This window comes from Talaromyces proteolyticus (genome assembly GCF_021365285.1).
Source record: "Talaromyces proteolyticus strain PMI_201 chromosome Unknown BGW36scaffold_16, whole genome shotgun sequence".
Classification (NCBI taxonomy): domain Eukaryota; kingdom Fungi; phylum Ascomycota; class Eurotiomycetes; order Eurotiales; family Trichocomaceae; genus Talaromyces; species Talaromyces proteolyticus.
Genome location: NW_025764292.1, coordinates 274,533 through 294,581, shown reverse-complemented (window position 1 = coordinate 294,581; position 20,049 = coordinate 274,533). Strand labels below are relative to the sequence as shown.

Below are 20,049 nucleotides of genomic sequence, written 5' to 3'. Positions count from 1 at the left end.
GCTCTCATGTCACTGATGCTATATACATTATTATGCGGGTTGTCCAGAACTCTATGTGCTACCTAGATACTTCCTAGTTCGGCCAAAATACCACCAGGTGATGATTAGCCAAGGTCCTTAACTGCTGACCTGCATTCGGAGCACCGGGCCAGCTTCCGGACAGCTGCGCCATCTACCGGACCCAAGATTTGGTACGCTTAGACTGCGCGCGTGATGTCGACAGCATGGGATTACGTCCAACCATCACTCTTCGCTGTAAGGGTCATGGCCCAGGGTTTGGGATACCAATGGCGGACGGGTTCCTGAATCATTTGCTGCAAAGGAGGCTTCCAGGTAGTTTGGTTCGTGCATTACTAACGGTGCAAATGCCTGAACCTCCTTTGCTTCGTCGGAATAAGGCAATCGCCGATCTACAAACACTTGGTTATTGCAGCATATGATAAGTCAGAATACAAAGCCATGCGGAAATTGATTATCTACTGCATGATCCATCCTCAGTTGTTTTATTCCCTTGCAAACCTGCTCTTACGATCAAACCTGGTAATGTGGGTTGCCAAGTGAGGATCAGACCGACCACGTTGATCGATCCTGTGAGTCCTCTCACACCACGCGAGATTGGAAACACGATTAAAGTTCAACTAGAAAATTCTTATTCCCTATTTTCGCAAGAGAAAAACTTGCAAAAGAACACGCTTCGACCGTCCAAATCCTGTCAGCTGTACGCTTGCATGCAAGCACCAGTGGTTGGTTAGTTCTAGGTGCTAGCGTTTTGAGTCGGCATCGTTATTGGACTAGATCTTGATCGTTGCCTCAACCCAACAAAGAGAGGGCAACTTTAGGTTCACGGTCGCAAGGCCGAAACGCTGTAACGACCTGCCGTCTGTTGGGCCCGTATTCAGGTTAGACCCGCAGTTGAAGAAACGATACAAAGGTATGGATCTTTTATCTCATGTCCGGGCCGCTGTCGTGGGATTTGGTCCTGCATGACCATACCCATAGCCACCCAGGGAAGATGCGTTAGCCGCAATCCATTGCCCAAAGACCAGCCATTCGGGAAGTCTAATATTGCCTCCCACCAGCTAATGGTATAGCATGCCTGGTGCCTGGACAAATGGGATTGATCCCGCAAATCACCCATGTTCAGATTTTACTCTTACCACGCTATTTTCAATATGCCATCTCGTACAGCCACCCGCGAAGATCCGCTAGCCTTCTCTGCCTAGCGATCTGCCAACATTCTCTGGGGCTGTGAGTGGGCTTAGTAAAAGCTTGGACGACCATCTATCTATACGGAGTACTGCTGGAAAAGAAAGAACATGATAACGGGGAACTCGGGTAGCTGCAAGGATGACGATGTCTGACACGCAATAGCTGTGATAACTATTTAGTGTGAGCTAAAGTTTCTTCATCCTTCACAATGTGGCGAGGCGGGAATCAATGACCATGCAGCTGTGATTGGATTACATTGACCAGGATTATAGTCTGCACAAACAAAAAAGGAGAACATCACTCAGAGCATGGTGGGTGTAGTCCTGCCCCGCCATTCCCATCATGATTAAACAGCCAATTCACCGATTCGATTGCTCTAAATCGGATCCCCCCCCCATCTGAAACCACCGGGGTCTTCTTGCAGATCCCGAACTCCTGTGACTCTAAAGTTTACCTCTCACATTTGTGATGAACGTGTTCCCAGTGACAGCATTGTCTGCATGCTAGACGCCTACACGGCGCACGGATCGACTAAAATAACAAGGGTATTATTCGGATACCATTGATCCCGCGGACATACTTCCGACCTACAAGACATGACGAATGAGTAGTGGCGGGTCAAAAAAAGAAAGCAGAGAAGAGGGAAATGAGTTTTTTCAATAATTATGGCTTCATTAGCTGATGCATATGTCGAGTAATTTGTGCATATAAAGGCAGAGCTCATCCCCTTAAAATCAGATGGTATTGCATCTACCACCGAGTCTAATCCGACGGTCTACAAACAACGGCTTCTCTTCTTTCTTCCGTTCGAATTATTGTTTCACAACACAACTCTACTCTTTACACCATGTCGATCGGAGGCAAGTCGCATGTTGAGGGGTAATTAAATTCCATGCCCAATACAGACAAGCTTTGAGTAACGGGATGAGAGTAGCGACGAAGAGGCGGCGGCCAAAGCTGTCGAATTCCAAAAGGCATTAAAGGAGCTGGAGGAACAAAATACCGATTGGAAACAGAAACAAGTATGTTTTGAAACATTGTATTAAAAGAGAGAATATAAAATTAACTAACTCGCAGCAGTCCGCGCCGTCTTGGGGTATGCATGCAGTGATTGGAACAGTCGGGTATGAGTCACAACCACCAGACATATACAGCCCCTGATAACATTGACGCGATATGGCAATAGAAACGGTACTGCCGCCCCCAAGTCTCCGCCAAAACCGCCTGTCTCTTCCTCCCCAGAGGATAAGGAGCAGGACTTTGGAAAAATTGGTAGTCTCTTCGATGAGATGCCGGAAAATCATAGTGTCATAGTCGCCCAGTCTGAGACAAACCCCGCATAACCCATCCTCATCCTAACGGTGCAAATCGGTGCCGTTTTTATCCTGCGGTTACTCTGATCTAGTTTATTAGCCAGTTCTCAGTGTCATAAATAGCCCATCCACTCGCCCTATATCGTGGATTTCTTTTTCATAGCCTCAAATGAAAATGTAACGGGATGTAGCATGAAAATTCTCGCGAATACAGTATAGCTTAGCAGAAATCTGATGTAAAATTGCTCAAATTGACTAGAACATTTACTATCAAACGCTTCAAAACTTCTTGAAATCTTCACGAAAATAATGAAACTACTTTTCTCCAAATATATTATTCAAATTTTATATGGGTAAAACGAGGATTAGCTAAATTTGGATAAAATAGCATAGAATGCTTTCAATTTGAGTAGCATTGAAAATAGATAGACAGGTTGACAAACGTTGATGGTTGAGTTAAAAGTTTGACGTATAAACAAGAAAGTTTACCCTGCATGCTACTCAGTGCCTCAGGCAGATGCCGATAGTTCACGACTAAACCTGTGAATAAACTACTCGCTATTAACTTCTATCCGATAACTTTGGGATATCCATTAAAAAAGCAAAGTGAATGCCTCGTCATAACAACCGAGTGCAGAGGGGACGATGGTGTGAAGACGAGACAAACCAAAAAACTAAAGCCCCAAGCTAATGAATCACAATATAAGTATCAATATATTTCAGGGTCTATGAATGTCAGCCCAAAGTCAAAAGAATACGAACTGTATGATTCCTCTGTGATTAGCACCAGGATGTTGTGGATACTTTTATATCAATGTGTACAGAGGCCTCGGCTCGGATTTGCTGAAGGGTTGGGTCAAGTCGTGGGCAACGCAGGCCAGCCTTATCCACGGTAGTCGGCATGATCTTTGATGCATTCAATGACTCAGTCCCGACTCCCCTATTTATCATGCTTCGCTAATCTGGATTCGGAATAAATGACAGCTCACATATCTCCGGGGCCTGGTTCGATCCTCTCAGAATGGTCGTTTCTATTTTGATCAAAGCATCGATTCCCACGCACACGCTAGTTTGCGATCGCCATTTTTCATGCAAGGCGACCGCGAGACGGGAAGAGTATGCCTATTTGGCAGTAGTAGCATTTAGTTTCATTGGAAGACTGCGCGGTGCAGCGCTATCTCATAGAAGCTAACCCGTGCCGAGAAGGGGGCACACCACGTCACATTGCTGCCGCCAGTGTTCCTATGCCAAAGATAGGCCGTCGTAGTTGGATGCCCTGGTTCCGGACGGGCGGGAGGGAGGACCCGCCCGTCGACCCTCACGATCCAGTAGCCTCTTAGGTCGACCCTTCATGAGTCGTCGATACAGGTGTATTAACGACGATGTGAAAATTAATCGAATGTGGTCCGAGGAATAGACTAGCAGGAGTTGAGCTATGGAGCATATGCTTGAAAGAGCGATATTGATCCATGATAATAGCAAAAATCAAGTCTCATTCCTCAAGCTCCACTGCCTTCCTCAGCATCCTGCACTCTGCTAACGGCGCCTGACGCTCGTCTGGTCCGCTAATGCCTTTCTAAATCAATTATTATTTGTTGGTAGGCTTTGGGTCTCCGCAGACTCGGGCACGAAAAAGCAAAGATCTGTCCCGTTTCACCAGCCAGAGAACCACTCCCGGCCATCACAAGCGGTCAAAACCAATTATTCGTAGATGACCCTGTGGTTGATCTAGAAAAGTGGTCGAGCCTTCGTCCTGCGTGATGTCAAAGTAGCCTGTATCCATGCTGTACAGAATCGTGCCTACTTCATACTCCGCAGCCGGTGGACTCCTGAAGACCCACTTCCAAATCTGGGATAATAATGTATTCCTTCTAAGGCAGGGTCCCAGAATTCCTCATACATAGACCCAGTTTCCTCTTAATATAGTCGTTATAGTGTTTGGTGAGGCATCAGTGACTCAGTGCCTTCCCCCTCTCCCCCCCCCTTGCCGACCGTTGGCTTGGTCAAACAAAACGCCGTGATGAGGTTATGTAAACCGTTCACGGGCGATAGGCAGCCTTCAGTCTTATCAACAGGATGTGCATCTGATGGAAACTTATATTTTCTGGAGAACGACAACCTGTTCTCAACCTCGTTTTTCAACCGTGTTCCGAGGGCCCTGTAAGCCGTGCTTCTGGCCGGGAAATTCAGTGCGCTACTGGGCCGGGTCCAGACCAACAAACATAATCAGGGGCGCGTCAAGTCAAACTCAAATCAATTGATATCCAAGAGCTAAGTAGTGTCGCACTATCCGTTTTCTTAGTCTGTAGCTTGAGTCTCGGGCCACTGGTTCAGCATAGCCTCCATCTCTGTCGCCCCCATCAGGGCCGTTTAGCCTACTCGCGGTTAGGCAGGGACTTGCTTGCGTGACAACCTCTTAAGTTGAATCAGGAGTTTCGAATCTAATGAATACCCGCAGCCAACATTCGCCCTCAGGCTCCATGCTATAAGACCGATAGCAACAAAGAGTAGATAGGAAGAACAGCGACCTTCATTAGTATTGTGACAAGTCGAATTTGAGAAAGGTTCTTCCAGCCATTCGGAGACAATTCCTTGTCGTGAGCGAAAGCGTAGAACGCTTAGGCCCTGGTTAATAACAAAGCCTAGACCAATTGGGAGCTGCAGGGTTATGATCCATTCTATTATCGGATCTTGCAACCGTCTGCATGCTCTTAGCCTTTAGGTTTCTCGCATCACGCATGAAACGCTGAATCTTATCTGCCTTCAGGACCCAGACTGCTAGCCTGCGGACCCTAAAAGCCAGCAGTGAGTCTAATTCAACTTCTTCTGATCCAACTCCGAGCCCTCTCAGACAGGTCGATGCTAGATTGGCGTGGGTGGACTGTTTACGTCCTCCAAACCTGGCATTCTCGACTGGAATAAATTGTCGCGTCTTTATAAGGCGGTACCTTTTGCCATAGGCTTAGCATTGGTGAGCACGTCGGCATATACCGCATTTGAGGCGTTGTAAAATGCGACAGCGAAAACGGCAGGAACCCGATAGTTGTTGCGAAACGGTACATGACAACGCCGCTAGAATAAATGTCGGCCAGTATTAAGGCTCATAGAAAGAGTAACTCTGGTGTGGGATGATTCATATTTTGTCGTCTTCCAACAGCAATCTCTCGCCGATTAAGGCACCGACGCGGTATGCTCGAGCACCAAAATGAGGACATGGCACAGCGTAGTTGTCGACGCGAACAGCAAATATCGAAAAATAAAAGCGCTTTGCAAGAACTAGACAGGGAATCGTACTTTCCTATCTGGTTCCTTCCTATCTGGTTCCTGACGCGTCGCTTGTGTCACATCCGAAGCGTCGAGGCTCTTCAAAGAGCATTAGGCGTGCGACAGAGGCAATCGGCAGAGTTCGAGGTGGGATAATTTAATGACAGAGAAGTCATAAATAAACGCTATCGAGTCCAGCTCACGGCAGTAGGAGACCCTGAGGCAAAGGCGACGCTGGTTGACAGTCTATTCGGTGTTACCGACCGACGATGTTGTGATAGGATTCACCGGCCGATATTTTCGAGCGTCCAAATCGGCTGAACTGTGTGGGATCGAAATAAAAAAACAATAAAGAAAAATAGCAGTGTCCAAGGATTGATTCGGTCATGATAGCAGTGGTTTTCAAGGAATGTGCGATGGCAAGGGGCAAGAAGAGGTTGCGGGAGAGAAGGGAGAATGTGACGGAGCAAGGAAAGGGCCACAGGGCCACCGCGAGGCTCCCGACTGAGCACCGCAAGGCTGCCCCAGCAAAGACGACAGAATGCGCCTTAGCTCATCGATCCTTTTCCATATGTGCGAATCTGAATGGCAACTGCAACTACATCGCCGCGCCCACGTAAGTCCGTTGTAGTCTGCGAGCAGCTTATAACCCAACTCACTCGCGACCTGTCGGATACGTTACAATCCACGTTAAAACCGGTGGCAGCTCTACGATCGGGGTGTCTGGCTGCTAATAACAACCCTCATACTGGTAATACTAACTACACTATATTTCTAATCGTACGAGATTCCCGTTCAGCTCAAGGCCACCCAGCTGGAGGCCACCCAGCTCAGAAAACACCATTCCAGGAAGGTAATTACTGGGACACTCTTGACACTCTCCTATCACGGTGTCAGCTGCGTTACTTTGCATTCGGAGTCCCCTCCTGGTTTTTTAACTCGCTAATATACCGCTTAGGCGAAAATAGGATTCAGTCTGCAGAGTTGGCCACAGGCAGCAGACATTGATTATTACATCGACGGCCGACATCGTACAGCCACGGATAATGTTCGGCTGACGAACGATAGCTCATACTCGGAAGACTATCAGTCTGGTTCCTGTGTCAAACCATTGCCGGAGGTGATACGCAGAGCTTTATTAGGCATGTCAAGACGGTTTAGAGTAATGCTGGACTGACATTGGTCTAGTAGAACCAAAAAACAAATGCCATCGCGGTTTTAGCGCTCATACGACATCTCACAGGTCGACTCATCTGTTTCAGAGAGGCCAAAGGGCGAGCAGTTGGTCCCTGATGAGTCAACAAGTTTTGATTGATTCTAACATGCTGGATGTCTTTTCCAAGCGAGAGCTATCCGTGGCGCGCGCCGCATACCAAGTTGACCGGTAGGCCCACACAAATCATTCTCATTGTCAATTACAAAGTTGCTCAACAATGCGTGGTCTCGATCTCGGTGTTTAGGTTTTCCTTTACGAGATGAAAAATTTTTTTTTCTTCATGCAAAGCGCATTTGCACCATTGGCTACTACTGCAATAAGTCCTGCAGAATTCAGGAGAAATGCTGCACATGCGGCGCCTCACGGGTACCATTATTTCAGACAAAGGAGCTACGCCACCGGGCCACAGGATTATATCGAGATCAGCCAATACCGCCAATTAGCTACTGAAGATATAACTATCAACTCCAAGTCTTCTGCTGAATCACTCGCTAATTTAGTACGTCGCACATCAATCCAAAGAGTATAAATCGTGTGATTGCCGCTTCCTCATGCATTGTCTTCGGGCGTCGCGTTTCCCCGTACCCAGGGGCCAAAAACAGGACTAGTAGCAGCATCGTATCGAGCTAAGGGTGCCACTAGGGTCTTTTCCTTTGGGATAATAACCTGGGGATGTCATTATATCCCCGTTAATATTAGTGCCATGGCAGTCAGTTCAGCTGCTATGCACCACGCACCGCATTCGGCTATTGTGGGCATGGTCATGTGAGCCCACAAACAAAATGACTATTTGCATGCTAATGACTGTGGAGGGTCATCCACGTGCAGGGGTTGTTTCAATGATCAATAGTGTCAAGCGGCATAATTGGCGCTGATCAAACATTAAACATACATCCCTGTAGACACTATAGAACATTCGAGGCCAGTTCCTCAAAGGGAAAATAGTCGTCTGAGATTGTCCAAGGAAAAAGAAAACAAGTTGATGTGAGCGGAGGAAAATCAATACCATATTGGAAAAGGGCGTAGAAGGCCGTTTTTGTACAGACTTGCGCCCTTCGCTTGACTTGGCATTGGCCAATAAGCGAAGGTTCCTGCTGATGTTATCAATACACTCTCCTTGTTGCTCTGAAAGTGGCTATATACATACATAATTCTCGCGTATTAATCAGAATATGATGCAAGCCCCTTCCAATAGTACATGTATCTTGTGTAGTCTGTCGCGCCGACCTGCATCCACGTTGCCTTTATGTGGTAAGAGAGTAAAAGAAAAAGAAATCTTATCATTTCACCTGCGGGATTTATTTTCTGAGAAAAAAAGGAGCTTAAATTTTGGTAAACTGGAGACCTCCGAGTTGATGCATATTGAAAAATTGAGTATAAAAAGACATGGTAGCTCCCTCAAAAATAAAATCTATCAGACCGAACTACAATATCAAATTCATAGAGAAACCCTCTCAGTCACACATCGTAAAACTATACAATATGTCTTACAGCAACCAATCCACTAAGTCCGCAAAACCTGAACCGTTTACTACAAACCAGCTTTTGCTGACAAGGTCACAGTGGTACCAGAAAAGTAGCTTCCAATGCTACCGAGTTTCAAGAGGGTCTTAATCAGCGGGCTGCCGTCACTACCAAGGTACGTCGTCCATTATTATCGATTAGTATCAATAAGACTAACTCGCGCAAGTCTATATCATCAACTACCGGCGGAGTTGACGGGAGTGCTGGGTATGGGTTACTAGCACCAAAACCCAGCAGCTAGATCTAAGTGCTAACATACTAGTATACGATAGAGAACCCAATTTTTCCAATTCTGATATATCTTTGAGCCCGCCACCTAGTATTCCAGATAGTGATGATCAAGATTTAGCCTGGTTTGGGGGTCAATTCGGTGGGACGCTGGGCAAATGAGAGCCGTCAAATCTATTCGTTACAATATTGTAACGACAGTTGATAAAAATTCGAGTTTCTCAGAGAAGACCAGGAGAAATCTTTCCGCAACTCTGCCCATATAGACCCGTCCAGTATAGATAGGACGTTTGATATGGGTGAGCAGTGGTGGCGGCGGGTATTTGCAGGGCCCACATATCGCGCAGCTAGTTAGCTAGCTTATATCAACAGGTCACTGCAAAATATTCTATATACATGATAAACAGGCCACGGCCTTTTCAGAAAAATGAAGAAATGAAGTTGCACACTAGACTAGGTCTGATCCAGGTTTCTCCGATCGATGGTCCAAGGTCAAAGCACAGATACAATAGAAAAATAGGGCAGTCTGAATCGCGATCTGCAAGGCTGCCGCTACTTGGCTGACTAGGCAACTACTTGCCATCTTATAGGTCATCATCGAGACCTGTTAGTGGTTGCTGTTTCGTGCTAGTCAAGAGGTGGCAGTAGATGGATCATTGGATGGGCAGGCCACATCATCGATCCAAGTGGGTATCAAGCTTGTGTTGCGACGCTCAGACAGCACTTGACTGATGCCAGGTAACTTGAGAAAGGCTCTTTCCTAGCGCTTACCAGGTCCACTTTCAACTGACTGGCAGTGAAAAGTGGATCCGGAAATCAGCGTGATCATTTGTCCGTCCATCAACCAGACAACAGCGCATCCAAAACCCTAAGATATAAATATCCCTGCAGTAGTTCCTCGAACCTTGTGTCGGTGCAAAACTTCTCCTTTCCGTTGGGCCTTTCTTCCCGCCACTTTTAAGGAGGTCTGGCAACCAGAACGCGGGGTTGAGAAAATATAAGAAGTTCTTATAAATTCATCAGCAGCGCAGCTCTGAAGGGCGCAGCTCTGAAGGGCGCAGCTCTGAAGGGCCCGATCGAGTTATGGACTGTTGGTGGTTTGAATGCTGGCAGCTAGGAACTGAGATACCCTAACTCATATCAGGTAAAGACACACATATATAAAACCAAATATAATCAAAGTTAAAAGGCCATTGTTCAGAGAGAAGATTTGTTCGCCATAGCAATACACATATCCAATTCCAAATTGTGTAACCAATGAGGCGTTAGGAAGGTATAGCATCCGACTAAGGATGACGATAAAAGTTTTCATCATGTATTTTATGACAGAAAAAGAAAAAAGAAGAAAAAGAAAAATCCATTCCAACGTACCTTGATTTTGATCAGAGCTTTCAATCATCCGAGTATGAGACGATTTTCCGTCCCGCGTAGCTATCCACAGGGCCCCTAGCTTTTTGCGTAACCCTGCCTTTATCGTCCAGCGTCTCATTCTGTTCCACATGCTCAGTGTTGGCATCAACATCTCTCTCCCGCTTCTCAGCATTATGCTGAGCGGTCTTCTGTGGCCTCATCTTCGCTGCAAGGCCATCACCGCCAACCCCCTGAGAATCATCACGTTCGGGACTCGACTCATCCCCTTTCAATAGCCTATCTTCCTCTTCAGTCTCCTCCCTCTGCCGCTCCCTTTCTCGCAAAAGATTATGGATCTCGCTATGTCGAAAAATTCGGATTTGCTCGTCCGTCAGCGTGCGCTTCACGCCGTCCTCGTAGTATCCCAAATCATCTTCCTCGTAAACCTCTTCATCACCATGTTCTTCGTTATCGGGGTAGACAAGTGGGTGTGGATACGTTTGGTGGGCGCTAGGAAAGTGGTCTTTCTGAAACTTGACGAGATCTTCCTAGACAACGAGTCAGTGGGAGCTGTTGTAGGTGGTCGATTCGACTTACCGGTGTCACCGTCGGGATCTGGATATCCTGCATTCTTGTAGATAGAGCGATTGGTGTGAAAATTATGTGGCCGTTCTCATGCTATCGTCTTCCGTGATATTCAATGTTGATGTCAGGTCAAAAAAAAACCAACAGGAAAGAGCTGGTGTGGGGCAACAACCTTGAGACGCGTTTGGTTGCCTGATTTATCGGCTTGAATCATGATCCGAGAAGGCACGTGATGAGGCTCTACGGCGGATTATTTAGGTCTTACGGCCAAAATTCGTAATCTTACAATCTTACATGTTGAAATAGTAAAATTCAATGTTACTATATATCGAAAATTTTTAATATAGTGTTTTTTCTATAATGGAATACTATATAATATTTATAAAATAATGTTGAGTTTTATATAATAAAGTTAACTTATATAAGGCAAGCCCAGCCCCACGCAGCGTTTTTTTGAAGATTGATTTTTACAAGGTAAGGCGTTGCCTTTTGAGGGCCTCTTTAAAGGCCTACTTGATATAAATATGCCTTGTTATATTTATATTAATGCTATGCTAAAACGCTGCACAGTATTCTACCATATAAAATACTATATATTAATTTTCAAAATATGGAAATATTGAATTACGCGTATCAATGAAGTTTACTAGTGGACTTCGAATTTTGGGCAAATAGTCCGCCGTAGGCTTGATGCCACTGTCACATGCTCAGAACGAAGCCCTAATCGCTCTGAGACTGAGAACCCACTTCATATCAATTGAGATGGCAAAGTGTGTTTAGTAATTGAAGTTGTCTATTGTTCACGTGGATATTTAATATTGAGTATTACTTTAATTGCTTACATCGTACTCAATCCGTTTATCACTATACTCATTCATGTCTGCTCATTAATATCAAATGATTCAGATTGTTGGAAATATAACATATCGCGACGACAGCACCAGGAATATCCAAGGACGGCGAAATACATGATTAAATATGAAATATTCTCTTTGAACATGTATCTTACATGTATAATTATATGCTAACTAGCCTTTCTATATCTACATACCAGACAATTGAAAATTAAGAGAGCAGTCATAACCACACCACTGAGTGTGAGGCCTGTAATTTACATATATACACAGTTACATATTACATATGTATATTAAGCGCATCTGGGGAAAATATGAATAAATAAATATCAATTGATATATATAACACAGCTGATATGCAAAATGGTGCAATTATATCAATTGCTAGGATTAGCGATCATTATGTCCTGCCTAATCCTGATAGTGCGCAGTGATTGATACCTCATTTCCAACACCATTTTCATATCGACATTCAATGTTGAACATGCATACCTACTAGTTGACCAGTCAAACATTAGAGTAATGTTGAAATAATATCAGTATCGATAGTTTTGAGTGTTTCAATTGCAGGTGTACTCTACGATGATTAGACCGAATCAGCACAATATCAATTGATGAACCCCTAAAAAATTACTTGATACATATGTTTTTCCAAGGCCGTCATTTCCCAAATAATTTTTAATTGCCGCAGAGTGATTCTTACCTGAACATCATACAACTCGTCTCACTAATCATTTAAGGACTTTATCCCCAAGAGGATATGGATCCCTCTAGCAATGACATACGACCAAACGCTCTGGAATGTGAGCCTTGTTTTAAGCCCGCTGACCCACCAAATCATTTGAAACTGAGATCAATTGGTCCGTGTACATAAACAGCTGACCCGAGAGACGGGTTTGGCGATGTTCTCTCGTACCAGCGTCCCTGATCGCTTTCGTAGCCTGGAGCTAGGGCTACGATGAACCTCTAAATATATGTAATAAAGAGCTGGTGGGGAACTAATTTACTGCGAGACTGGGATTTGTATTGGCGTGAATTGGTTGGCATGGGTGATACATGGTTTTAATCTTGAAGTTTAGTTTGGGGTGGTTGCTCATATCAACAATGAATTGATGTGCATAAGTTGCCTACTAAATAGGATGGATGAAGATCAACCTTCCGGTTTCGTGGGCGTTATTTCCCTGACCATGATGACCGTTTAGATATATATTACAATCCAATCACTTTATATACAAATATCACTTCTAAACGTCGAACCTCCCACCGCTAACGGGTGCATTCCCGAACCCGGCCGTGTAACATGACCTGTCACCCAATAATTCAATATTCAGACTTCAATCCGAAGAGTCCAATTCGCAACCAGCCAGCTCATATGAAGGTGGTTTATTTCGTACATACCTAGCCAGCCGTTCTATACACATCATAGTTTGGCAGTCCCGAAGATAATAACAAAAGGATACCGATAGATACCATACCGACACCGACAAGAACATACGGACCGAAAGAAAATTTTTGAAAAAAAAGGAAGAGATTTGTACAGAGTTGAAAATGCAACGAGGTATCTTGTATCAGCCCGTATATGAAAATAAAAAATAAACGCTTGTGAAGTGAAAAAAAAGGTAAACCCCAAATTTAAACCTATGCAAAAAAGGACCACGTACAACGAAACCACAATGTTTCGCGCTCTCCCAGGCCACACCTTGCAGCCAATTACCGAGCGAGTCTAAATCGTATGTAATACATAGCGCAATCAACGCTAAAATCTGTTCAATAAATCGTCGCGGTTGAATGTCGATTTTTTATAAATTGGACAAACCGCAGCAGTGATGAACCAAACTAGATGGTCCAGGTGTATCGATCTCGTATAGTCAATTTTCAAGAAATAATTGATCGTTTGTCACTATCGGTGAGGCATAATAGGAGTCAAAATCTCGCCCGAGGGCAAGGGACCACACCATCCGTAATTATCGCACCGGCACTGCTCTAGACGCGGGCAGCTAAAGAATGTTAGCTTCCATCCCTTGATACAGGGGGCTAAATATAGAACATACTCAACCGGTTGCTTTCCAAAGAGAACATGCCAGATCTTCTCAATCGTCCAGCCAATGCCATAGCTGTCAGTAAAATCGGTGTTTGCAGCCCAGTTGAGAATGCGCTCGTAGTCCTCGCGAGGTCTGGCGTGGATGCGCTCGCGAGTCAACACGAATTGACCACAGCAGAGATGGCCGACGGTCTCTGGGACTTGGTCCATGGGCACCTGCAACAGATGCGAGTATAGCTGGAAGAAGGCGTCTGAGACGTAGGCGTATTCGTCGTCGACGGGTTCGCGCTTGATCGGGATCAAGGTGTTGGGGCAGCCAGGAATGCCCGTGCAGCGCAGGTTAACGAAGCCGTTGGCGTCGACAGACTCGTAGCGCAAGTGACGTAGAGCGGTGCTGGTTTTGGAGCCAAAAAGATCGTTATGCCACTGGTCATCATTGGCATGGACAAAAATGGTGTAAGGAGGGAGAGTGTCGTAATATTGCACAATGTAAGTTAGGTATGCGGCGGCCTCGTGGCCCTGTGTGGTGGCGGGAATCAGGAGACCGTCCTCGGGGTTGGTAGGCTCCATGCTATAGACAAAGGGAGTGCAGCCACTGCATATGAGGAATCAAATATTTAGCAATTGCACTTGAATTCATCTCTCCAGCGACATACTATTCTTCACAAAAAGGGAGAACCCAGTCGATGTTCTCATCCCTTGTTTTTGCGACCACGATTGCACGATCTTCGGCGGTTATTGTCCTGTTTTCAGGTATGTAGTTAGGTGATATGAAAAAGCCTGGATTCGCACAAGGTAAGTGTATGTTCCCACGTCAATTTCGAGGCCACTCACCCCTGGTATTGCCGCTATTAAAGGGCAGCCAGCTGTAGACGGAGGCAAAATGCAGGAATAGAAAGCCAGCAACAAGAAACTTCAGAACGGTTGATATCCGCGACCGGTGGTAGTGATCGCGGAAAGACGCCATGGCGCACGGGTCTTAGGTAGGACGATCAATGTCTGGTCAAGGACGGTAACGAGTGTGCTACACTGACATGACGGCTCGACCTAGCACTCAAGATGGGAGGATCGGGCGGTCGGAGGAAGCGAGAGGCGAGAGGCGACAGGACCGACGACGTCGTGACGACCGAACAACAGCACGAGGAGTGAGAGAGTGAAGGGGAGGAGGAGGATGGAGAGAAAGGTCAACGCCAGAAGGAAAAGTGATTAATAGGACAGTTCCTTAGCTGGAATCTGGAGACACGCCTACGTACGCCCGCGTGCAGCCAAGCCCTCCAAGGCAGTTTTGGGGTTAGCGGTAACCCGATGGCCGCCCCAAAGCTTGTGGGCGGCCAATGTTGCCATGTTGCCACTTGGCGGGTGTTTCGCGGTACTAGGGGATACCTGGTACACGGTGTGACAGGACGCCTGGCTTGGCGAGGGGAGGCCGCGCGTAACGATGTAAGCGGCGGTACGGCGGGTATCATATGGGTCTTGGTCACAATTCGCAGGTAACCAAGACCAGCAGAAGCGGGTTATGTCAGCAGGCGAGCAGAATGCCATTGTGGGAAGGAGCGAGCTGGCCGTACTCCGTTGCAATTGCCTCTGCAATTGCCAGTCAGACGCACCGGGAAGGAGGCAGGGCAGCACTGAAGAAAGCCCGCGCCTGCCGTCCACAATGTGCCTGGCCCCACGCCTACGATAACGCTAGTGGCTTGGCCCCGGCGGCGGCTCGTCATTGGCGGATGGAGCCTGCCTCGTTCGCGGGGCCGGCGTGCCCTGCTTGTTCTTTACTACCGCTTGGCAGCCTTGGCGCCGGATTCGATCTGGAGACTGGCGTGTTTCATGTCATCATCAACATGAACCCGAATCACTCGTTGACCATTGATCCTTATCACTTATCCTTATCGTTGATCATAATCCGTTTGTGCCATTGTCATCGCGCAGAGCTTCCAGTGACAACCGAGCTTGCTACCGAAGACAGTCTGCAGACCGGATATCCCATCGCGGCGTCTCCTATCGATACGTCGATGACCCTGTGCAGATACGACACAGTGCCGAGCCGACGGTCTCTTGGCAGCTGATCCACGATCAGCCAGGATCAGTATCTAATCAATAAGAGGCGCATAGTACAATAGTGCCAGCGCAATGCCGGTCGACCGCGGCAGGTAGCCTGTGGAGGCTCGTTTCATGCTGCTCCACCGCCCAGTCCACAGCGTTCCCCTGATGTCTCCCCGTTGGCCGCCCGCTAGTGCGGCGCTTTTGTGTTTTTCGCCCACTGGCCCGTCCCATGTCATCGCTCATGATCCATGGTGGCTGCTGGCTCGCCTCGTATTAATACTATTATTACTCGGCAGTCTCTCTTTCATGTCCAACCCGCTTCCATTCCTCCCATCCTCGTCTCTGTGTGCTGCTGTCTCTATCGCACCTCCCCTGTCCCCTTATGACGCCCATACTATTCACTCGTTAATCTTTTGCTACTTGTTCCATTTCGTTTGCTGTCGTTCTTTTCTGTTTGGCGTGCATAAATGGCCGACCAGCCGTATTTTTACACCCGGCTGTGGGAGAGCATTCCCTCCGCGCTCCCATGGACCAGCGGTGACCCGAATGCTAAAGGGGACCCGCGAAAGACCGTCAAATGGATTGATGTGTGTATAAAACTGTGCCGGAGGAAAGAGCCATGCTAATCGAGATATAGGGTCTGCGAGGCATCGCTTCGATTATGGTCGTCATGACACACTTGGCTCGATCTTACGACTACGATCTGTTTTCTCCTCGGGACAACCCAGACGTGCCCCCCCGGCTGTTGCAGCAGATTGTTCTGCGGATTCCCTGGCAGGGTCGACTGGGTGTCACCATCTTCGCTTTCCTGACCGGCTATGTGTGCGCTCTGAAACCCATGAAACTGGCTCGTGCTGGAAACACAAATGCCGCTTTCACCACCATAGCCAAGAGTGCATTCCGTCGTCCACCTCGTCTAATGTTGCCTGCGACGTTTGCCATGTGTATTTCCTGGATGTTGGCACAGTTTGGAGCATACACTGTTGGCAACCGCTGCGACTCGTCCTGGACCCGAGATGCGTCCCCCGATATCGAAGACAGCCTCTACAAGGAGATCATTCGCCTGTTCAATGCATTTTTGATTGCCTGGACCAATACTGACTACCGGATTCATATGGTGTATGATGAGCATCAGTGGGCGCTGTTGCCGCTGCTCAAGTGCTCCATGTTGATTTTTATCGTCTGTTTCGCTACTGCTCTATGCAAATACCGCTGGCGTTTCTTTATCTGCGTTATGCTGGTTTTGTACTTTCACCAAGACTTCAAACTTGATCGCGAAACTTTCCAGATCCAGGCCCTGTACGGGATGATTCTGAGCGACTTATCGTACGAGCAGCGCTACAAAGATTTGATGCAGAGCGCCACCTGGCGATGGCCTCGCCGTATTGTCGCCTGGGCTCTGCTAGCTGGCGGTCTATTTGTCTGCTCGTACCCTGGCGAACACCCTGAATGGGCGCCGTGGTCTCAACGCATGGCTGAGATGTCCCCATACATGTTCCCGCCGGGTTCCAACTGGGGCAAGCGATGGACGGCCATTGGAATCGATATGATCATCATGTCTATCTTCTTAACAAACTGGTCCAAGGAATTTCTGTCGAGCACTGTTCTGCTGTGGCTGGGCAAGCAGAGTTTTGCCGTGTACTTGCTTCATGGTACTCTCTTGCGCACTGTTCTAGTCTGGATTATCTACGGTATTTCTGGTCAGCCATGGGTATTTACGACAGATGATGAGGGCAATGAAATCCCCCCTCCTTGGCTACCACGCCGTGCACCGTGGGTGTTCGCCGTAGGCATCCCGTGTTGGCTGGTGCTGCTCTACGGCTGCGCCAGTCTCTGGACGAGCTACGTTGATCCCGTATGCGCGAAAATCACCGCCAAAATTGAAAAGCAATTCTTCGATGAAGAAGACGAGAAGGGACCTGAATTGATTCCCATGGCCTCGCGGCCGATGCCTACGACCTGAATCTAGTCGCGATAATGAGGTAATGTCTGTCTCTGGACTTGGTATAAAATTGTATTCTTCTACATACTTATCTACAACTTGTACATCTGTACATCTCTTTTTTTTGGAGCACATATTGCATTTTACTGTTTCCATGTATTGATTTGGATACCGGGGTTCGGTGTTGTACATGCATATACACGCATATACCGCTCATCTACATACTATTCTACCACCATATTATTTATTGTATATAAAATTAATACTACATTCTCATCCATGTTCGAATCCTTTGGCATACGTATGAAGACACGTATACTTGGGGCTAAACAAAGCACGTCATAATGGATATTCATCGCACAATTAATTACATTTATTTGAGTAGCATCGGAAGATCTGCACGTGGAACCGCTGTTATCGATAACATTCGGCGGTAAGCTGCCATTACGCGTTCTGCATTGATCGGACATGTCGATTTTCAAGAATAATTTTGACCAACACCTAGCTACCTAACGTTGGATACAGTAATAGTAATACACTCCGAGTCTTTATCCTAATCCTTATGGTATTGTTCTTTGGTATTATAGTCACTCATTGTACGTATTTTTTAAACCCCCCTTAATACTCACCCCTGTACGGAGTACTCTGAGAAAGAAAAGAAATTCCATGCCAAGCTACCGGTGCTTCGTATTACATTTAATGAGCTGGCAGGACATTGACTCAAGAAGCCATGACTCGTCACTACAAAGGTCCTCGAATGCTTCGCGCCAAGCCCTCTATTCCCCATGCCAAGCCAGCCCTGTTCACTGTCAGGCCTCCATGCAGAATCCCAGTCCCTGATCTCTGTTCTTTTCTTCTCCTAGTATTCTGCTTGCATACCAGTCAATTCCTCTCCATATGCGACTAACCAGTAACAAGCCCTCGTCGCGGAGGGAAGCCCGGAAAGAGCCGATTCCCGCTCCTACGGAAGTTGCTCTGCCAAACTCCGGTGTCTGGGACTCTCGGTAATGGATATTATTGGAGATAGAAAAGGGGCTTCGCTTGGCAAATCCAATATTGATTACTACTATTAGTTATTGCCGATTTCATCTTCAACGGGTGATCCCTGAAAGCCTGAAGGGGACGAATTGCTTCTACTATTGAGTCCGAAGTGCATCGTGACTAATCTGCTACATGCTGTTATTATTTATCAAGACTATTGATAGACATGTGCTCTCGGATATCGCGATGTTATTGATCAGGAATTCTATTTCCATTCGCCGGAACGTTGAACCTGCGGGTCTGAGCAAATAGAAGGAAGAGAAGATTCAACAGATTGGCAAGGCACGTTGATTACGTGTTCAATACTAGCTATTTTTCCTTTTGTCATAAACCATTTACAAGTTTATCCAGCCATCTCACAGCATAAAAAACGTACTGTAATTAATGCTGTTCGTATTATTACCCATTATTCATCGCATGAGAAAGGGGCCAGTCCAGTGGTCCAGCCATGGGTGTGATGGAGCTAGCTTGGGGTCGGAAAGCCATGATAGGGCTCTATCGGGTGGCTTTGGGTGCCGAGGGAGTATAGTGACGAAGCTTAAAATGCCCCCTTTTTAGTTCAATCATTCCTTGGAATCCTCGGCGCGGCTGACGCCCTGTCATTGGTGTAATTTTTGATTTTCAACCTGGGGATTGTGATCTGCGGCAAGTCAGCCAATCAACAGCGTCGACAGTCGAGTGCCAAGAAGCGGCGTCGCGGAGATAGAGGAGCGATGACGACGACTCTTAAATTCTCTGAGCTTCACATGCGCGCTGAGGAGGACAGTCGTCAACACGGTGTTGATATGTACATGTATATGTATATGTATCTGCATTTGTATTTTTTTCGTGGCTGAATCTTCTCAAATGACAATCTCCAGACTGGTACAGCGTCAGATATTTATTTCGTCCCAACAGCCGATCCGGATTGCAGGCTGAATTAGGCAGGCAGTATCTGATTGGCGGTGAACCCCGAACGGGACCCACCTGGCGGATAGATTTTTTGTCTGTGCTTGACTAGTCACGCGAGTCGAGATTATTGTCAGATTGATCACCAAGTTGTATCACTGCCAAGACTGATAGTCTTCAAATCATCTAATAAATACTACGCATGATATACAATACAAAAATATAACCCTTTTTTCCCCTATTTGTGAAGCGAATGTTGATATTTAATCTGTTGCTTGTTGTCGACCGATTCGTTACAGGTTTTGTTTCGATAAGTCCGTGCCCCAAGAAAGCTTATGGTGGGGAGGACTGAGCGTATCTTTCAGCCATGATCTTATTAGCAGGTTCCGACGAGCCGTTTTATCATTTCACGTATCCGTATGTTTGGTTCGGACTGTCCCTGTAATTAATTCCGGTATCATAGTGTAATTAATTACATCCGGTGTACTCGGTATATATATATCAATATGTATAGTTTTATATAGAATGGTCGCGTTCAAATGCTATGTCGCCAA

General features: G+C 46.6%; 5 protein-coding genes across 5 annotated transcripts; 3 read left to right on the top strand and 2 right to left on the bottom strand.

Moving 5' to 3' along the window:
- Positions 1-6,157: 6,157 nt before the first annotated feature.
- Positions 6,158-7,013, top strand: BGW36DRAFT_76535 (uncharacterized protein). Its single transcript, XM_046222572.1, has 2 exons — positions 6,158-6,928; positions 6,975-7,013. The coding sequence occupies exon 1, from the start codon at positions 6,372-6,374 to the stop codon at positions 6,792-6,794; it is 423 nt and encodes a 140-aa protein (XP_046065465.1). The 5' UTR covers positions 6,158-6,371; the 3' UTR covers positions 6,795-6,928; positions 6,975-7,013.
- A 3,132-nt stretch (positions 7,014-10,145) lies between these two features.
- BGW36DRAFT_433801 (uncharacterized protein) lies at positions 10,146-10,734 on the bottom strand (the record flags this gene model as incomplete). Its single annotated transcript, XM_046221321.1, has 2 exons — positions 10,146-10,652; positions 10,702-10,734. The coding sequence occupies 2 exons, from the start codon at positions 10,732-10,734 to the stop codon at positions 10,146-10,148; spliced, it is 540 nt and encodes a 179-aa protein (XP_046065464.1).
- Positions 10,735-13,443: 2,709 nt separating this feature from the next.
- On the bottom strand, positions 13,444-14,551 carry BGW36DRAFT_365571 (uncharacterized protein; the record flags this gene model as incomplete). Its single annotated transcript, XM_046214665.1, has 4 exons — positions 13,444-13,540; positions 13,595-14,179; positions 14,241-14,364; positions 14,419-14,551. 4 exons carry the CDS (start codon positions 14,549-14,551, stop codon positions 13,444-13,446), a joined length of 939 nt encoding a protein of 312 aa, XP_046065463.1.
- A 499-nt stretch (positions 14,552-15,050) lies between these two features.
- BGW36DRAFT_433799 (uncharacterized protein) lies at positions 15,051-15,647 on the top strand (the record flags this gene model as incomplete). The annotated part of the gene is made up of 1 exon (XM_046221320.1): positions 15,051-15,647. The coding sequence occupies one exon, from the start codon at positions 15,051-15,053 to the stop codon at positions 15,645-15,647; it is 597 nt and encodes a 198-aa protein (XP_046065462.1).
- A 444-nt stretch (positions 15,648-16,091) lies between these two features.
- On the top strand, positions 16,092-17,587 carry BGW36DRAFT_308936 (acyltransferase family-domain-containing protein; the record flags this gene model as incomplete). The annotated part of the gene is made up of 2 exons (XM_046212372.1): positions 16,092-16,211; positions 16,262-17,587. The coding sequence occupies 2 exons, from the start codon at positions 16,092-16,094 to the stop codon at positions 17,585-17,587; spliced, it is 1,446 nt and encodes a 481-aa protein (XP_046065461.1).
- Between the last annotated feature and the right edge of the window lie 2,462 nt (positions 17,588-20,049).

Coding starts and splice junctions, on each gene's coding strand:
- BGW36DRAFT_76535 (XM_046222572.1), top strand. CDS start 6,372: ATGGCAACTGCAACTACATCGCCGCGCCCACGTAAGTCCGTTGTAGTC.